The 21102-nt window shown below is 36.9% G+C and overlaps 1 protein-coding gene across 1 annotated transcript in view; it reads right to left on the bottom strand.

Annotated features, from left to right (window-relative positions):
• Positions 1-8293: 8293 nt before the first annotated feature.
• LOC120631030 (SH2 domain-containing protein 4B-like) overlaps positions 8294-21102 on the bottom strand; it is a 64660-nt gene continuing 51851 nt past the window's right edge. The window contains exons 3-10 of the mRNA XM_039900423.1: positions 14544-14663; positions 13793-13966; positions 12676-12900; positions 12115-12292; positions 10755-10859; positions 10250-10357; positions 9403-9594; positions 8294-8600 (exon numbers count right to left, since the gene is read on the bottom strand). Coding sequence (XP_039756357.1) covers positions 8503-8600; positions 9403-9594; positions 10250-10357; positions 10755-10859; positions 12115-12292; positions 12676-12900; positions 13793-13966; positions 14544-14663 — 1200 coding nt within the window. The 3' untranslated portion in view covers positions 8294-8502. The remainder of the gene's footprint in view (positions 8601-9402; positions 9595-10249; positions 10358-10754; positions 10860-12114; positions 12293-12675; positions 12901-13792; positions 13967-14543; positions 14664-21102) is intronic.

Raw genomic sequence — 21102 nt, 5'->3', positions numbered from 1 at the left:
GATGGTATGTTATCGTAATTTAATATAAAATTATGAATGTTTGTATAAAAAAAAAGTTAGAAATGTACTTACCTAGTCAATTATTGTGAAAGTATAATAAATATACTTTAGAATTAAATATGTATTTATTTATTGTTTAGTGAACATTTGTTATTTATGTAAAAAAATAAAATAAAATAATTTATTGTATAATTTATAATTTTTACTCGAAAAATTTGAAATTCAATATTGGTACTCCAAAATACAAATCTGACTTCAATGAGCTTGTGTACTGTTTGTTGTCTATAGAGGAGTTCCATCAGCGACCTTTAAAGGTTTTCATCAGATCGTCAACGATTTCCTATCTCCTTCATAGAGTCACAAAACAAACATTTTCTGTAAAAATTCAGTTTTCTATGTGGAGAAGCGTTGTGTATATCCGAGTGGCGTTGTAAATCTATTGTGGAAGTGAGACGCAGCGTAGTGGACACGAGTGTATAGGAATTACTATGCGTGGTTTCGTGGCACTAACGACAAAGCAGAGACTAGAATCAAATCGCCTGTAAATGGTAACACTCTGAAGATTTAACCAAACAAACAGATATCTTACCAATAAATGGTGTCGCCGGTTAAAAGTAAATTTTGACGAAACTTGGTAAATTTACATTATTTTTAGCAGTAGCTTTTTGTGCCTGGAAGTTTTATCGCCATGCTTCTTTCTACTGCCAAGAAGCACATTGCGGTCTGTGTTCCGGTCTGAAAGGCGTGGCTGCCGGTGTAAAACAAGTACAAGAAGCTTGACACCTTCGCCTCAGATTCATGGCCACAGAGCCACACAGGAGAAACGGAACAGAGTCAAAGCTTCTAAGAAGCGAGCAAAATTTATGCCTATTTTGGTAGGGTTGGCACATGAGAATACAATTTAATAAACAATAGTTATTTGTTCAACAAGATGGCATAGTTTGTTTTTGTTGTGATTGCCTAGTTTAAATCCCGTGCTAGTGAAGGATTCTAGCTAGGAAGAATTAGGTAAATTAGAATCCTGAGTCTAGTGACGCATTCCAAGGCACAAGAAACAAAAAACTTTGCTACAAATTTCACTTCAATAGCGAGATATTTATTGAAACATTATTGTATTTTTACATTTAGGATATTTAGACATTTGGGATAGCTAAAAAATTATGTGTTTTTATTCTTTCTATTATTGTTCATGCACACTGTTTACACTTTTATATTAAAACACTAGGTATTATATAATTACATTTAAACACTGTTTAAATTATTATCATTGACATTAAATTGAATGAAAACACGACGCGCGACGTGTTCTGCAGCCCCTGAGATTGAGCACAGGCCGAGCCGGTATAAACCGGTTTCTCTCCGTACGCGACGTAGCGTCTGTGCTCACGCACACACGTAGCGCGCTTGTATGAAGCTTTGCATGTGTTCCGTTTTTCCTCTGTGACAGAACGGCACATTGTAGGGCGTATTTCTTGCGTGCCCTGCGAAGAGTTGCTTTTTTTTTATAGACGATGGCTTTCCGAGTATCATCAGGTGGGTCAGGTAAAAAAAAACCCATGTTTGAAGTCTGTCAAATTCGTAGATTGTTTAAAATGTTTAAAATGATAGTATTTTAGATTGTTTAAAATGTCTAGCTATAATAAATTAAGTACTGTCCGTAGTTATTGTATTAACGAATTTAGAAGAATTTTTGTGGTAGATATATTTCTATGATGGTGAAGTTATTTGTATATATGTACATTGTAAAAGTGCGGTTATTAAATACATGCTGTAATAAAACTTTATACGATTAGAATAGTGTTCTTATTTATATAGATGATCGCACTTATGTTTTCTATTTACAATGATTTTCGCAAAGAACATCCTCTTTTATAGGCTTCCATTAAAAAAAAGGAAGTTGAGAAATGTTTCAATAAGCTGTACCACGGATTTTTTTTTATGAATGTTATATTTTAATACTTATTATCCTATTCAGGTCTAAGAGGAATCCAAAAAATCAAATATCATAAAAATTGGTCCAGCCGTTCTTGTGTTATAAATGGTGTAACTAACACAACTTTCTTTTATATATATAGAAGATGATAGGGATTAATTTTTGATACAGGTGATATCTTTTGACATTTTGATATCTTACAACGATGATTTAGTTCATTTTTCTAGACACTAATCTATGAAAATAGAAATATTACTTTTCATGCTTTAGAGGACCATTATATATTGTCTCTGAGAATTTAAGTTAAGTTGTCTGTGAAACCACTGCCACTTTTTTACTGAAAGACATCAGATACAGCCAAACATCACATAAAAAGAGACTTAGCAACTTACTTAGTTAAGTCCTTGCTTACAAGAAATACAATTTATCCATCATAAAGCATGTAACACAAAAACCGTCATCATGTAACCGCCAACGTAGCGTCGTCCTTAGAATTGGTATTCGTCGGCGGCGTACCTACTTATTTAAAAACATGTGACCCCTGTCACTTTATAAGCAAAGCAGTAGCGTAGGTACTATGCGCGTGTTGGACTTTTATTTTCAATAGGGTTGTCAAAATTTATAGGGTTGTCAAAATTTATATTTTTGAATTAGTTTGTATGGTAAAACAAATATGCTTCTTTTGATTTCTTAATATTTCACAGGGTGAAATATACTTATACACCCTTCAACAGTATTACGTAATTCGGTTACGCGTTGTATATCTATATTAAGTTGAAGTCCAGGGAAGATTTAAGAAAGAGATAAATACTAAAAACAATATACAACTTCTTCTGTATGTGTTTTTGTCACCCCATTCTTCATACACAGCTGTACCGATTTTGATGATTTTTTTTCCAATTCGACGAAAAGTTGTATTTTCACCTTCAAAAGGCAGGTTCTGAAATCGCATATATACACATCTCATCATCCACAGTCTATTAACGTCCAATTGCTGGGCAAATGCCTCGTCTCTCATAGGAGAGACTGTTTCAGAGCATAGACCCACCACGTTGCTCCAATGCTGGTTGGTGGGCTTTAACCACTTACCATAAGTTATTGATAATAACCAGGCGCTTCGGCCATACCATACCTGTTGTGTATCCCGGGCAAAAAATTATTCTTCCGACCCGGGATCCCAACTCAAGACCTCGTGATAGTTGAGCCTAGCCACTGACCCAATGAGGCAAGTTAATTCCCACCAAAGAATTAGATTATGAGTAATTAAATCATCTTACTCACATCCTGGGGTAGCTGGAAGAGATCTCTTATAGAGATAAGCTTTCCTTTGTACACTTCATGTATCTTATGTTCACAATCACAATTTATAGTACATAAATAATAAATAAATAAATAAATAGGTTATAAAATAAAATAAATAGATATTTCTCATTTACATTTTTAATATAACTTTTAATTAAGCTAATTGGCAGTTAATGACTAAACAATAAACACAAGATCAATCGTCAATATTCTTCTACGCATACGTAATAGATGGCAATATTATTACTCGTGTGTTGCATCCACATAGCATTGATTCATAGACGCGGCATGCGCTCGTCATGTAAGCGTACACAAAGCGTATAATGGCGTCTATGAAGGAACGGAATGCGGATTGTGGCACTGACGCGATGCCAATTTTTGAAACTTTGGCATAGTTTTTTTTATTTATTTAGTGTATTTTCTCCCACACTTCTCGCGATTGTGTAAGCTTTCCTGACAGTTGCCCCCCGTTGTCATATTGATACGAAATTGGCGACGACCCTGCAACTGTCACTGTCAAATGGTGAACTTTGTATGTAATATGCAATTCGCAAGCCGATTAGCAACTATTGCAGGCAAATTGCTGGCTATGAAGAGAAGCAGGCATTACTTTGCGGAATTCCATGATATATGAAAATCATGCCTTGATATAGATTTTCGAAAAGCAACCGTCGGAAAGGATACACGATTCGCGGATAGTTCACATTACTTGAGCGGACATGAAGTCATCGTCAAAACTTAACGTTTCTGTGTATTATTAGTTCCATAGACTATAGTTTTTTGTTTTATTTTTTCAAACAATGAGGATATAAACACTACGTTATACAAATTGTTTTATAGAACATACATTATATCAAGACACACTGAACTCTATTATTACCATTAATAATAGAGGTGTCAAGTCTCTTTTACAATAATTATTATAACTGGCCGATTGAAAAAATAAATTAGAAATCCATTTTAGCAATTTTGTTATTGCTCGTTTTGCTTGGCCTAAAGACAAAGTTTCTAGTGAAAGTACAAAAGCAGGAATATATAGTACATTTTGTTCCGATGACGTCACGTTGGGAAAACTTTGTCAATAATACTGAAGCTTTACCGATAAAATCATTAGCATCACTTATTTAAATTTATACCTTAAATACCTACATATTAGAAAAGTATAACTCATTCTATAGTTTGTAACTAAATTGTAAATTAACCAAGACAAAAAGACGGAATAGGTCTGCTGCTCCCGTACTTTGCATCTTTTGTGAGAGTTGCCCACCTATCATATCCATTCAAATCTTGCGATGAGTGTACAACGATTGCTGAAAAAATATCCACTTACCTTTTTGTGATTTGTATAGAAGTAACCAGTTTGCAACACGTTTTAAAAGTTACATAATACGGCTTAGGTAACTGTAGTGGACCATGTTTTTATTCCACTTTATGTTATCCTTTGACTGCAATCTCACCTGGTGGTAAGTGATTATGCAGTCTAAGATGGACTGGCTAACCCGTTAAAGGTATAGCAGTTTTATTAAACCTTACCCCGGTTTCTATAAATACCGTTCCGGAACGCTAAATCGCTTAGCGGCACATTGGTAAGGTGGTAACTAGCCGGGGCCGAAACCCGTCCAAACCAGAGATAATAAAGAAATTATAAATTCCCTAATTGCCCCTGCCGGGTATTGAACCCGAGACCTCCCACTTAAACCCACAGCGCTCACCGCTGCGCTAGCGAGGTCGTCAAAACCTCTGTTCCTTGAGACGTCTATAATAGTACAAACCATTACACTGTATGATATTAGCACCATTAATAGTATATTGTGCAACTAGTGCGACAAGTTGTCGATTGCCCACGAAAGCGAAGTTGAACGCACGAGAGAAGCGAGTGCGGTCATTCGCTTAAGTGGGTAATCGATGTCGCACTTGTTGCACATACTATTTTGTATTACTCATGCGGGGAAAGTAGTAGTACATGCGGGGGAATTTTAATGTGTTGATAGAGGTACTTTTCCAAATTTAATGAAACATAGTAAACTTATACCTCTATTTAAATCTGGCAATAAAAACGACATTAACAATTACAGACCCATTTCAATCTTACCAGCTCTTAGTAAGGTCTTTGAAAAAATTATATTAAATCAACTTTTGAATCACTTCAATGTAAATAACTTACTACATCCGGAGCAGTACGGTTTTACTAAAGGTCGTAGCACCACGGATGCAGGCGCTAAAATTTTAAAACATGTGTACGATGCCTGGGAACGTTCGCAGAATGCCATTGGTGTTTTTTGTGATCTATCCAAAGCATTCGATTGTGTCGATCATAAAACCTTGCTTCTTAAACTAGCCCATTATGGTATCAAAAACGTTGCACTAAATTTGGTTGCCTCTTATCTCAGTGACAGAACCCAAAGGGTTTGCATAAAAGACATTAAGTCGCAGGGGTCGGCTACGTCAATGGGTGTCCCACAGGGTTCAATCTTGGGTCCCTTTCTATTTTTGGTGTATATAAATGATCTACCACACCATGTCAGTGAAACCTGTGACATTGTACTGTTTGCTGATGATACATCTCTAATTTTTAAAACTGATAGAGGTAAAGACAACTCCGACGATGTAAGCCGTGCTATGTCGCATGTGTCGCACTGGTTTACTGTCAATAATTTACTTTTAAATGCAAAAAAAACTAAGTGTGTGGAATTTATTTTACCAAATGTAAAGAAAGTTAATAAAAATATAATAATAAATGGAGAATCACTAAAAATGGAAGATTCCACAGTTTTTCTGGGCATGACCTTGGATTGTAAGCTTCAGTGGGGTACCCATATAGATACACTAGCAGGTAAACTAAGCTCGGCTGCCTACACCGTCAGGAAAATTAGACAGATTACTGACGTTGAAATAGCTAGGCTAGTTTATTTTGCGTACTTTCATAGTGTTATGTCCTATGGAATCTTGTTATGGGGTAAAGCAGCTGATATCGAAACTATATTTATATTGCAGAAAAGAGCTGTACGGTCAATATACAAACTTAAATCACGCGAATCCCTCCGTGAGAAGTTTAAAGAAATAGGCATACTTACTGTAGCTTCACAATATATTTATAACAATATAGTATTTGTAAGACAACATATTAGTCTTTATAAACAAAAAGTGGATATAAACAGTCGACTTACAAGAAATGGTCATAAATTAGTGACATCTGCATATCGTCTGCGAAAGGTGCAGAAGTCATTTGTGGGATTGAGTATACGCTTTTATAATATGATTCCTAAGGTAATTTTGGACCTACCAATCCATAAGTTTAAAGAATGTGTTAAAACACATTTATTACAGCGAGGTTATTATACAATTGATGAGTTTCTTAATGACAAGGTTGCTTGGAAGCATCCGGCTCCGCTTTCATCTCTCACAAGATAGAAAAATGAATGTTAAAATATAAAATGTAAATTTTTGATGTTGGAAAAGAGCAACTGCTGAGTTTCTTGCCGGCTTCTTCTCGGTAGAATCTGCCTTCCGAACCGGTGGTAGAATCACTACACACGGACAGACTTGATGTTTCAAAAGTGCTTGTATTAGACCTACTTGATATAAATGAATTTTGAATTTTGAATTTTTGAATTTTGAAAGGCTTTTTCAACCGCAACAGCGAGCGTCAAGATACTACTTTCCCCGCATGAGTGATACAAAAATACATTAAATTAGACTATTACTATACAATAAAAAAATAAGCTGAATATTTAGGGTTAGCGCACATGGTGGAAAGACGCGTCGCAATGCAAAAATTGTTTTGCCAATTTTACATGCACCTACTGGGTTCTTCTTCGTACGAGTACGAGAACTACTATACGTCCTTAAGCTTCTATAACCTTCAATTCAATAAGTATAATACTTTACAATTTAATAAATAAATATAAATGAAGGTGCGTATTTTTTGTCGTGCATTTTTTACACGATCTGAATATATTTTGTGGAGTATTGGAAGGAATAAGTGGCATTATGATTTTATTTGCTTTAACGACTTAAATTTGTTGTTTTTCTTTTCTTTGTTTTATAATATGTGTTATGTTAAATACACTTGACTTTAGATTAATAAAAGTCTAGGACATTCTAGTTCTCATGCGCAGTAAGGTAACCCAATAGTAGCATGTGGAAACGAATGCATTCGTTTTTCAATTAGTTTACATTTTGTATGCACAAACTATAAATTAATCGTACCGGACTTTGGCGCAACAAATATTGTAACTAGGTTTATATATACGCAATTCAATAAACTGTCACTATGTGCGCTTAACTTTGTACACAAATAACATATGTTACGTTTGCAATGAACATAAGGTCGTGTACAGACGAGGAGTTTTTGACACTACTCATCTCGATAAAAAATTAGTCGCGTGTCAGTCTGAAAGCGGCCCTAAAATTATTCTAAAAAAATACTATTCTAAGCGATTAAGGTCAAAATCTCAATCATAATACAATACAGATTACGACTTAATGACTAAATAGTGCCTACATTCATATTGACTGCTATTTCAATGGTCCCAATTTTACATTACACGTCAAATAATGCACTTGCTCCTAACGAACCTCCGCCGCGAAACAGCGAAAACTCTCTACACTCGCGTATCTAGTAGTAGGACACCAAAAACAAGGACGAATTAACGCGTCAAGCCGAGCGTGCATATTTGCAACCAATCAGAAGCCACGCCGGTTTGAGCACGACTCATGATTGGTCGCAAATAGTACGCAAATTTGCACGCTACCACCCTTGCCAGTAAAACCTAACGTTCGGCATCGGCGTACATAAAACAAAGGTATAAGATTAAACGAACAGAAGGTTAGGTCGTTCACACAGAATAATTGGCGAATCGATTAAGTTTAGTCTTTAGTTCTGTCTATTTAAAGCATAACTCATACATACGCATATAAATAGGTATAGATGGAGCTGTGAAGGTGAGTCAGTGTAGAATGTTATATAACATTTTGTCATCGTGTAAAATTGTAATATAACACAAAATTATATTATAAATAGGCATGTTAAAATTAAATAGTGTCTGATATATTTAAAAATTAACAATTACCGATTCGTGTAAATAATACAATATTGACATATTGTGTCATAAACAATGATGTTATAATATTATAAAACATATTATTAACAAATTTCACACAGTTTTGACTCACCTTAATGCGCAATTTGTCGTGTAAAATCGGTTGCGCGTGCGCTTAACCTAGAATATTCTTATTGGATTAGGAACGCGACAAAATGGCGGCGGTTAAATAACAGGAGTTTGCGCGGGAACGCACGGCGTAGTTAGCAGCTCCCCACCACTTTCTGTGATGGGCACCTTCTTGTGGTAGTTTACAAGGTCAGCTGGAACAAAGAAAAATCCTTTATTACTAAGTAGTTTACAAATCTGGAGCAATCTTGTTTGCGTAAGCACGTGTTTTAAACGTGCTCAAACGAGATACGAACTCCTACAGCTCAAAAGGATGGGAAAAGTTGCCTGAAAGAAGCTTTTGTCACACAAAAAGCTGGCTACGGGAATTTTAAAGAGAACTGCAATCGCGACTGCAGTTTCGAGAAGAGTTATTACACTTTTTTTGGTTTTATTGGTCAACTTAAGAGCAAACCAATTAACTACAACGAGGTAACTCACCTTATCTCAAACCACACAGAGTTTACGTGACAAGGTATTCCATCAATTTTGAGTACTCTTCGCTAGTCGCATCTAGGTTGGTTGACACGAAAACGCAAAAGATTCATCATCATGTCAACCCATTACCGGCCCACTACAGGGCACTGGTCTCCTCCCACAATGAGAAGGGGTTAAGGCCTTAGTCCACCACGCTGGCCCAGTGCGGAATGGTGGACTCCACACTCCTTTGACAACATTATGTAGAACTCTGAGGCATGCAGGTTTCCTCACGTTTTCTTTTACCGTTGAAGCAAGCGATATTTTGATTGCTAAAAACGCACATAACTTACAAAAGTAAGAGGTGAGTGTGTTCGAACTCGACCTCTCGGAAGTGAAGTCGAAGTCCTAGCCACTGGGCTATCACCGCTCTAAAAGACACCAGGGAACTGCCTTCTGGTGGCGACAGTGTCTGCCCATCTTCTGAATGCATGAGTGAATAATTAACCTGCAGATTCCAAGATAGATGAAAGAACTCACCAAGGGTCTCGTGCGCGATCTGTCCCGCGCCCAACAGCCTGTAGCCGTCACTGGCGTCTACCAGGTAGTGCTTGCACCGTGCCGCGCGGTACGAGATTGCGTACCCCCACACGCGCTCCGACAGTCGCACCAGAAAGCTACCCTCGGGCCGCTGCGACAGTGTCTGCTCAGCTTCCGACCGCGTGATCAGCCCTGCGACGACAGATATAGTCAAAATAAATACATAAACCTATTCATAACTATAACTGCACCATTAAAGAATTAATTTATAAAAGGCGGCCGATGTCATGATATCTAATTTTTTTTTTTACTTCGACCATACACACATCGCCATCTAGTCCCAAAGTAAGCGTAGCTTGTGTTATGGGTACTAAGATAACTGATCTGATGAATATTACACATAAATACTTATAATATATAGATAAACACCCAGACACTGAAAAACATTCATGTTCATCACACAAATATTGTCCAGTTGTGGGAATCGAACCCACGGCCTTGGACTCAGAAAGCAGGGTCGCTGCCAATTGCTCCAATCAGCCGTCAAAAATATAACCAACCTTCAATAATATTGACGGCCGAATGGCGCAGTTTGCAAAAACCCTGCTGCCAGCCCTCTGAGCGCAAGGCCGTGGGTTCGATTCCCACTGCTGGAAAATGTTTGTGTGATGAATGATTTTCAGTGTCTAGGTGTTTATACGTATAATCTAAGTATTTATGTATATTATTCATAAAACCCATAACACAAGCTACGCTTATTTTGGGGCTAGATGGCGATGTGTGTATTGTATTAGTATATAGTATATTATATAGTATAGTATATTAATAATAGGTATGAGTGACTTACCGTGAAACCAGTCAACTGGTTTGTTGTTCTCGTCGAGACCAACTGCGCGTTTAAGTTCTTGTGTTCGGAACCACTCCAGCACTGCCTCCCTGTTTGGCGGCTTACCAGCTGGGAAATGGATTTTCATTTTAATGTAGATCTTAAGTCTTATTATTTTTATTTCTCTGTAATTTTTTACTTTTATTTTTTTTATTCTTAAAAATACAAATTCATAACAATGCAAATTGTTATGATGAACGTTATACCTTATTGTGATGTTGTATTTGTATCTCTGTAAATTTTCTCTGTGGTGTACAATAAAAGTGTATTCATTCATTCATTTATTCAATACTTGCAACACAACTACTAAAAAAACATCTACATCTTGAACCCACGGTCCTGGACTTAGAAAGCAGGGTCGCTGCCCACCACGCCAATCGGCCGTCAAATTTGATCTGATTGATCAATTGAGATATTTTGATCGAGGAACGTAACACAAAACGCAATAAAAATATTTTTGGCCTACCTGTGATTTGACATGGAGTTGTAAAGTCCACACTACGGCGGTGCGCCTCGCGGGCCGCTCGCGCTATTTCTCGCATCGCCGCCTCCGCCTCTTTGGCTTTGCGTTCTGAAGAGAAAATACTCATTAGATTAAAAAAAACTAATTTTACACTTAGGTAAGTTGAGAAGTTTTTGATTTTCCCCACCTCCCTGTATGGAGTTGAAACGTGGAACATCAAGACAAGAGAAAGGCAGACGATAGAGGCGTTCGAGATGTGGTGCTGGAGGCGCATATTGAGAATACCCTGGACAGCCAAGCGCACAAATATGTCTATCCTGGCACAGCTAGGAGTTAGTCTACGACTTTTCTCGCTATGATACCAACGTTTGCTCTCGTATTTCGGGCACATATTTCGGCGGAATGATCGCCTGGAAAAAATTATAGTTACGGGCAGCACCGAAGGCAAAAGAACTGGCCGGTCCCCAAAGAGATGATGACCAGTTGAAAGAGTCAAATTCGTGCCGCTTTAATCAAGTCGCCAAAATGGCCTCCAACAGAAGGTGAGAAGTTTACCCACTAGAAGTTGAGACCTCACCAGGAACACGATCTTCAGTGATGAAGGAACGACCAGAGAGAGAGATAAGTTGAGAAATATCAATCTTTTAGTTTTGATTTCAGTTTTGACGTGACGTGTACTACGTCGTACTAACAATGCTTTCAATTTCATTCGAAGTTGTCTATCATTTTATTTGGATTATATTGGATTTTGAGACACATTTGAGATATCATACATGGGTTTCATTTTTGTGGGGCACGCGTGATAAGTGTTTTTATTTTAATTATTTATTCATTCACTTTATCGCACAAACAAACAACGGTTAATGCTAAAGCATTTTCTACCAGGCAACCTTCGGACGTGCGACAAATCGCGTGAGGATGAGAAATTTAAGGTATATATGTATATATAATACATATATACTTAAAATAAAAATATTATTATTTATTATTTAATTAGTATAAACATATATTTATACTAGCTGTTGCCCGCGACTTCGTCTGCGTTTGATTTTGTTTTTAAAGTATTCAGTATCGCTAAGCCTTAAATGAGTATAGTAGTATATATATATAACATGTGACTGTCAATTAATTATAGACAAAAAATTTGCAATAAAATAAAATTGCGACTATAATTAAAGATCGAAGCTACCCTATCTCTTAAGTCGGACCTGACTGCTCACGGTGTGCCAATTTAATTTAAAATCGGTTAAGTAGTTTAGGAGTCCATCGCGGACAAACATCGTGACAGGAGATTTATATATATTAAGATATATATACAATTTATATAAATACGTGTACAGTGTTTTGGGATTCTGGCATTTACCTTGTTCCCTCCACACAGCATCTTCATCCTGAGCTTGGAGCTGAGCATCCCTCAAGGTCCTCGCACGTCTAGCCCTCAACCCTCGCAGTATGTCCCCAGCTCTCGCGGCCGCCACTCGTCGCTCCCACGCCGCTACGCGCAAACCAACTCCGTCGCCGTTACGAGGCAGACCTGAATCCTGGAAATCGAAAGGAAGTAAAGAAATTACATCTCTAACCTAAGTTAGAAAGTGAAAAGAAAAAATTAAAGCGCACATAACCTGCAAAAGTCAGAGGTGTGTTCTGGGATTCGAACTTGGCCCCTCGAACGTGAAATCTTAATTCTAACCACGTGACTATAACAGCTTCCTCCTTCCTATAGGTATTCAAACAAGCAGAGGTGCAGCAAGTTCTCAAGATTAGCCTGGGCGGCTGGGCCCCGGAGTCCGGAGACTTAAAGACAGACATAAATTTAACGTGTGTCTATAGTTACGATATCGTACATATATTAATAGGATAAGCTGTACTATTTCATTTCATTTACCAGTTTATTAGTTTGTTCAAATATAATTACATTTCTCACCTGAATAACATCTCTTTTGCCTTCAATGAAATTGAACTGCAGTGTATTCTTGTTGAGGTTTAATTTGTTGTTCTCATCGCAGTATTCTTTGTCCGCTTCACTGTCGCTTTTCTCCTTCAGCTCCGGCTCCAAAGCCTCGATGGACTGACGGAGTTCGTCCACTGAGCAGTACAAATCCAGGGTGTCCTCTAGTGAATCCACCGATTTCGGTGATAGGTCGAACTTCTGCGAAGTAGATAAGCAGGTATATAAAATGATGTAGGACTTACGCGCACAGATTTAAGAACATACAGAACCCTCATTCAGCCATTATTGCATGCAGTGCATTGTGTCCAAAAACAGTGACAACGCCCTGCGTAGGTCTCACTTCACACCCGCAGAGTGTTGCTAGCTCAAAAACTTTTGCCATTTATACCATTTCAATGTAAACGTTTAGAATATTAGAGGTAAAATAATTAGGTGTCAATTGCAACACTACTGAAGTAGAGTGTTTTATAATGCTTCAATATTTGTTGTGTATCTACACGGTTCTTGTATATTCTAATTTCTAATAAGTAAAGTTGGTCTCACTTCACACCCGCGAAACGTTGCAAGTTCAAAAACTTTCCCATTTTATGGTAAACATTCAGACCATTAGAGGTAAAATAATTACCTACTGTTTGGTGTGGAGTATACGGATTGAAGTTATTATAAATTACACCATAAAGATTCTCCTGCTGTTGGCGGAGTATAGCAAATTAAGCTTAATTTTCATAATTCCCCACACAGATAAGCCTGTTACCATCTTAGATTGCATCATCACTTTCTATGTTGGGTTGGAGCGAAACGTGCGTAGAGGGTACATTGCCGAGGATCTGTTTGGTGTGGAGTATACGGATTGAAGTAATTATAAGTTACACCATACAGATTCACCTGCTGTTCGCGGAGTATAGCAAGTTAAGCTTAATTTTCATAATATATTATGGATTTCCGCAAAGTAACGCCTGCTTCTATCCAATATGTGTGGGGAATGGCAGTTCAGACCGGAACACAGCATGGCAACAATGGTGCTTAGCTGCAGAAATAAGCATGGCAATAGTACTTCCTTTGACGAGAACTACTAAAGGTCTCCACTAACCTGCTCTAAGCTATCCAATGGTTTGTAGTCAATCAGATGTGTGAGCTCCTTTTCCACAGATTTGCGCAGTTGGTGCGCTTCCTCGCGTGCTTGGGATAACGCACGTTGGCGAGCTTCCTCTGCGAGTATGGAATCAATCGACTGGTCCTCCGGATGTTCACCCATCACCCAAACCTGGAAGCGATGCGGAAATAAAATGATTAAAATTGGCATGTGTTATGTTTATGCTCGGTTGCGTGCATACAGGGTACGAAGAGGATTTAAAATGGAGAAAATCTCCCGTATCTAAGTAAGACCTTAGATTTCAAAAGAACTTATATTTAGTGAAACTACTTGAAATTAATGAGTTTTGAAGTTATGCATCTACAATTTTATAATCGTTATATGTGTTTTTACCTATACTTGGAGGCATTATCAATTTTATAAATTTAAAGTGCACATAATTTTTTTCCGAACCGATTGGGTTTCAACCTGCGACTCTCTGGCTATCGCGGCCTGAGCGATTTAACCAATTAAGGCTACGGCTCTCCTACCGTCGATGCCGAAATTAGTATATGCCTTTTACATCAGTCTTATAGCGACTGTAGCGCCATCTAGTACGAAACTTTGCAGTTTTGATTTACTTTTTCAAAGGTCCATATTACAATGAGACAAGTTTAAAACAAGAGATGACACATTACTTTGCATCTGCATGTTCGAAAGTGGGAATATACTCACGAGGGAGGGGAGAGGAGTTCTAAAATGTATTTACCCATGGTTCACCATCTTCCCCCTTCAGGAACTGCACCTGCTTCTTAGCGTTGGACTGAAACTTCGGCCGGTCGGTCTCCTCTTTGTTGACCTTCTGATCCCATGCTTGCCATCGACGCACCTGAAAACGAGAAAATAGTAAAACTCAAATTCATCAGTAGTCCCGTCGGGCGCCACATTCAGATATATCAGCACGGCTAGGTTTATTTTAATACACTACAAGCTAGCTCTTCATTCACTCCTGGTGTTAAGTAATGACGCAGTCTAAGATATTTTATGTTTATATGTATTTGTGCACCACCAACCCATTTTCTGTATTTGTTTTCTTGACCATTGGTTGCCTGGAAGAAATCGCTATGAAGCGATAAGGCCGCCAAATTGCATACGTTGTTTTGTTATACTTTTCTTTTTTTATGTAATTTTTGTGGTGTGCAATAAAAGTATATTCATTATGGCAGGTATTTAATATACTCTAACTCATACTCCTAATCGGTTTCTATGCGACAAATCACCGGAACGCATGGCGGCATGTCTTGTCGGTAAAGTGAAAAACTAGCCAAGGCCAGTCTCCAACCAGACCAGACCGGAATAGGCAGAAGACAAAAATTTTATCCCCGGATTATGTCCACTGACAAAAGATAAATTTTACCTGTCCATCGGCACAAACACAGAAACAGGAAGGAGAAATTTACCGCCATTAGTTATTTCTTTGCACTATGGGTAGCGACCCTTTTTTCTGAGTCCTAGTTTTCGATTCCCACAACTGGAAAAATGTTTGTGTATTTTAGCGTCTGGGTGTTTATCTGTATATTATAAGTACATAGTTATATATAATTCATAAACATATTCTTCAGTCATCTTAGTATCCATGACACAAGCTACGCTTACTTTAAATAAATAAATATACTACGAGAATACACACATCGCCATCTAGCCCCAAAGTAAGCGTAGCTTTTGTTATGAGTACTAAGATGACTGACTGATAAACACCTAGACACTGGAACACACTTATGTTCATCACACAAACTATTTCCAGTTGTGGGAATCGAACCCACAGCCTTGGACTCAGAAAGCAGGGTCGCTGCCCACTGCGACAGTCGGCCGTCAAACTTTGGGGCTTTAATACCACAGCGCTTAACGATGCGCCGTCGTCAAAAAAGTATAATATGACTTAAGCCTTAAAGACATAAATGTAAGGTCTATTTTACTATAAAATTACAGTATCCTCATTCGTCCTAGGGGTACATACAGTAAGTTAATCATGCATGAGTAATGATTTAGTCACACGGTCGTGCCTGTGTTTAACTTCATATTATCGTATGACAAAGTTAACGAGGAAGGATTTCTGTGGCGCAGTTGTATAGATAATATCACGCAATGTCAATGCTTCCTCTAACTAGGTATCTACCTTATTCACATGCGTAAGAAATGTTTTGTTATTCAGTTCGTTCTTTCTCGGATAATCAATACTAGTAGTATTATAAGTGCATCTGTTTGTTTGTTATATCGACGGTCCCTACGTACGATCCACCCACGTTACGTTACCATGACCTTCAGGTAACCCTATCCTATCGTTGAGTTAAGTAAAAATAAATCTAAGTTGCCAAATTAAACTTTAAATTCACACACGAAATTTCTCATAACCACAATTCACAACGAACAACAACAGTAGTGGTAATTCAGTGGTAGTTCCTACCCTATACTCTATATCGCCGGTTTTTGTGAGAAATTTCTCAACCCATAAAATATGAAAAATGGTCATCTCCTGCTAAAATCTAGTCTAGTTTTTAGAATTCTATGTGCATTAATAAATGTTCTATGTGCTCTTCTAATCTTTTCTATTCGTATAAATAAGATAACGATTAAAAAAAACAATAAAACATTATTGAACAACGATAGTATTTAATATAACGACTTTTTTATGTGAAAAACTATTCATATCTGGTCAGAGACTGGTACATCCATCCTATATCAAAATAAGTGCAGCGAGACTTTTCGTGCTTACACAATCATGATCTCACTGTCAGCCGGCCACAGCACAGAAGTGAGCGGTGGTCAATTTGCAGCAATTCCTTAACGATTGTCTAATCTAGGAACCTTGAATCAGTATCCTAACGTGTAGGATTACCATATTTTAAGAAGGATAGTTCTTTTTTGCAACAGAAAGTAAGATCTTTTTAATCAAACTAGTGGGGGCCGAGTTCGAATCCCAGCACGCACCTCCAACTTGTCTAAGTTATGTGCGTTTTAAGTAATTAAAATATCACTTGCTTCAACGGTGAAAAAAAACGTTGTAAGGAAACCTGCATGCAATTTTGCTACATAATGTTCTCAAAGGTGTGTGGAGTCCTCCAATCTGATCAACTGGGCCAGCGGAATACGGCCTTAACTTACTTAGTGAATATTCATGTTTATTGAAATATATATTATAGAGCGCAGTATGGAATATCTGTATTAAATTAAAGGTAACTGATGTTTTTACAAATAATTTAAATAAGTTAAAAGTTTTTTTTTAATTCGTTTATTTTCGCTAATTAGGATAAAATAAAGTTTTCCTTTAAAACTTTTGCCATCCACTTATTACTCCTTTCACAATTTGTATGATATCAAAAAGATTTAGGTACTCGTATGTACTTGGTTTAATAACTTAAAATCAATCAGATCAAGGTATTTAATTTACTGGTTTACCTATACATAAATATCCTATTATACTCCGTGCGGGTCCCATCAGACCGGCAACGATCACATATCATTATAAAATGCTTTTATTTTTGTGTATACCCAAATAAAAGTTTATTTCTTTCTACACCCTCTTTTTGTTTTTTTTTATGAAGTATGTATAATGTATATCTTTGTAATTTATGTTTATTATTCAAGTATTACTTTGTGTACACCCTAACCCTTCTTCACAACTTCATGTATTCAATTTGCAGGCAACCTACAAAAGGTTGCCTGGTAGAGATCGCTTTTTTTTCTAATGCTTGTTTTTTTTTTTATTTGGTGTACAATAAAGTGTATTTTCATTTAATTTCATCCTCAATATCTTCAGCCAATTAATGTAATGTTTTAACTATATTAATGGCGGATTTTACCGATTATCGAAAACGAAACATATTTATGAAATTTAGAAGTGTTCGAATAACCCGGAACCGGAAAGACTCAAACATGCTCGTACGAACATTGCAAGTTAAATAAATGCTGGCAATAAAGCATTTAAGCCGGAAGTATTGGGAAGTGGTAAAGAAATAAATTCAACTCTTTACCTTAAGTTTATGACTTCTTTTTAATATGGAAAAGAGCAGTTGCTTAGATCAAAACTTGATATTTTTAGATTTCGACATTTTCGTCTATAATTTTCTGTTCTCATGCTCTTTGGTTCCTTGTACGTAAAAAATAATTATAAATAATAAAAAATAAACATCTGCCATTAAAAGGCCACCAATTCGTTACCCTTTTTTGGGTAACGAATTGGTGGCCGGCATTTTATCCGGCGCTTTACAAACTATCTTGTATTCCTGTAGTATTCCTGCCTCCGTTATACCTTTAGGGGTTGACTTTCTAGTAGGGATTACCAAAGGAAAGGAACTTACTTTATGAACCCCTATTTTTATTTTATTATTTCACTGTGTTGAGTTTTAAATATAATTTATTTATTATTTCTAGAATTAAATATTTTATTATTTCACTGTATTAAGTTAGTTAATGTTACTCCATGTTTTCTCTGCCTGACTGTGAAAGTCACATCACATGCAGTCCAACCGTTTTAAAATTATTCGGAATAACTGGCAAGCAATAATTTTATAATATTTTTTTCTTATTATAGACACCGTGTATACTTTTGAATGCATTTAGTTAAAAGCTTGTTAAAAGTGAAAATTTATTTTGACTTTTCAACAGACATTTTAATTTCAGCTGTTGCCCGCATCTTCGTCTGCTTTTGATTTTGTTTTTTGATGTGGCATTAAATTTAATTGTAGTTCTAAAAAAGTATTCAGTATCGCTAAACCTTAAATGAGGGGTTTCCTCCTGTCCGCTGAGGAGTTCTGTCATCTATCTGCAACCACAGTTTGGGCAAAATTAAACACATACTATAACCTATATAGCAAAAAATAATTATTTAAATCGGTTATAATTTGTCGGAGTTATGGTGTAAAATCGTCAAACACTTTCATCCCCTCTCCAAAAGGAACCGAGCTTTATATCGGAATAAAAAGTATCCTATAATACTTCTAACACTTCCAAGAATATGTGTACATGAGGATCCGTTAAGTAGTTTTGCGTGAAAGCGTAACAAACAAACTTACATTGACATTTATAATATTAACAATTTCTTTCTATAAGAAGGCTCAGAGTTGATTTATTTTCTTTCTTTGATGATAAAATAACGGCATCAAACCGAAAAAAAACATGCTTTTTTCAGTTATAATGTTAGCTTTATATAATAGAAATGGAATTTTCTGCATTGCGTCATGGTTACTCTACTTATAACGGAGTTTTAAACCATTTCGAACATAACTACAATCTGAAACGAAAAACCGTGAAATCGGGTAGGATTATAATTGCCCAGTCATCGTGATTTAGGAGACTGCCAAGGCTGAACCGACTATTTTACACTATTTTCAAACTCTTAAGACTGTTTGTCCTTCTGTTTTTTACTACTTATTCACGGTTATGCTACTTAATTGATTTAACTTGAGTTTAAGGAGTATATGACGCAATCAAAAATACATTTTTTTTTTTTTTATTGGATCATTAAACTGGTAACAACCAATGACGTTATCATGAGAATAACATAAATACAAGAGAAAGACAGAGATGGAAACCTTCTAGAAATGACCACAGCATGCTTAATTTAGATAATCTAAAAGCTAATCAAATAAAGCAAAATTTAAAACTGAATACCTGCAGTACTATACAATGAATAGTGATGATATAAAATTAAAACGGAAAATAAATTAATTTAAGTTATGTAAGTAAATGTTTGACATGTTTTTTGAATGAGGTCAAAGAAGTACTAAAAATGTCACAGTTATTTCTGTAAGCATTTAAAAGTGAGCAAATTCGAAAGACAGGCGCATGTTGTCCTGCCTTGGTCCGACAAAAAGGTAAATGAAATATGGCGGATACTTCAAAAGCTTTTTTTTTTCTTCTGGCTTTACACTGATTTGCCAATGTCAGGTGTCTATATGTTTAATAAAAAAAAAAAAAAAAAAAATACTTACATATGGCGCAGAATGTTGGGTCTTAAGCAAGAAAGACGAAAACAGTCTGCTCATTTTCGAACGAAAGGTCTTGCGACGAGTGTTTGGTGCTATGCAGGATAATGGTTTTTGGCGCATTCGGTATAATCACGAGCTATACGAACTATTTAAAGAACCGAATGTCGTCAGAACTCTCAAACTGTTAAGAATGCAATGGGCAGGGCATGTGCAACGCATGGAAGGCACGAGAGCGCCAAAGAGGTTGATGGAGGGCACTTTGGAGGGGCGTGGAAGCCGAGGACGACCTAGGGGTCGGTAGAGTGATGGAGTTGAGAGGGATATGAGGGTTCTGGGAGTTCGGAGCTGGAAAGAAGCAGCTTCTGACCGCCTCAAATGGAGAAAGATGCTTGACCAAGCCAAGGCCCACCCAGGGCTGTAGAGCTTTGATGATGATGATGATATGTTTAATAAAAGTTAGGGAAACCTAAAATATAAAACATCAGGATAAAACTACTTACACTTGGATAGGAAAAGGGTAGGAATTGATTCAACTTCATTAATATTTTACACGATTTATTCTATACTTTAATATTATTTTTTTCTAGAAACAATGTTACAATTTAATAAACTTTATAGCTTCTAAAGCTTTAAGATTAGAGATTCGTCCTAAACTAGCATACAAACATTGCAAGTTGAATAGCCGCGCGTTTTTGTTCCGCTTTTATTACGGCTTTTTATGAACCCCGAGGGAACCATTTGTTTTCCTAGGATCGAAAGCAGCCTAGCTCTCCGTCCTTCCAACTAACTCCAAAAATCTGATTGATTAATTGCTCAGTAACGGGCGCAGAAGCAGTCATAGCCTAGTGGGATCTTCAGCAAACGCAACTAATCGACTGCACTTTCGGAGGGGGCAGAGTTCGAATCCCAGCACGCACCTCTAACTTTTCTAAGTTACACGTGCGTTTTGAGTAATCAAAATATCACTTGTTTCAACGGTGAAGGAAAAGGTCGAGAGGAAACCTGCGTGCCTGTGAGTTCTCGATAATGTTCTCATAGGTGTGTGGAGTCCACCAATCCGCTTTGGAGTGGACCAGCTTGGTGGACCACGGTCTTCCCTCTTCTCATTGTGGGAAGATTTAGTGTTCCGGTACGATATCGCGTATAAACCGATTAGGAGCATGACTACTATAATCTCTAACAGGTTAGCCCGCTACCATCGTAGACTCCATTATCACATACCACCAGGTAAGATTGCAGTCAAGGGCTAACTTGTAATGGAATAAAATTAATCATATTTTTTTGTTAGTTTAATTTACTTTTTATTAATGTTATATAGTTAGTTAATGTTAGCTTTTTATG

Source organism: Pararge aegeria, chromosome 17 (genome assembly GCF_905163445.1).
Source record: "Pararge aegeria chromosome 17, ilParAegt1.1, whole genome shotgun sequence".
NCBI lineage: Eukaryota > Metazoa > Arthropoda > Insecta > Lepidoptera > Nymphalidae > Pararge > Pararge aegeria.
Note: the sequence above shows the minus strand (reverse complement) of the source record. Positions and strands in the feature narration are given on the sequence as shown.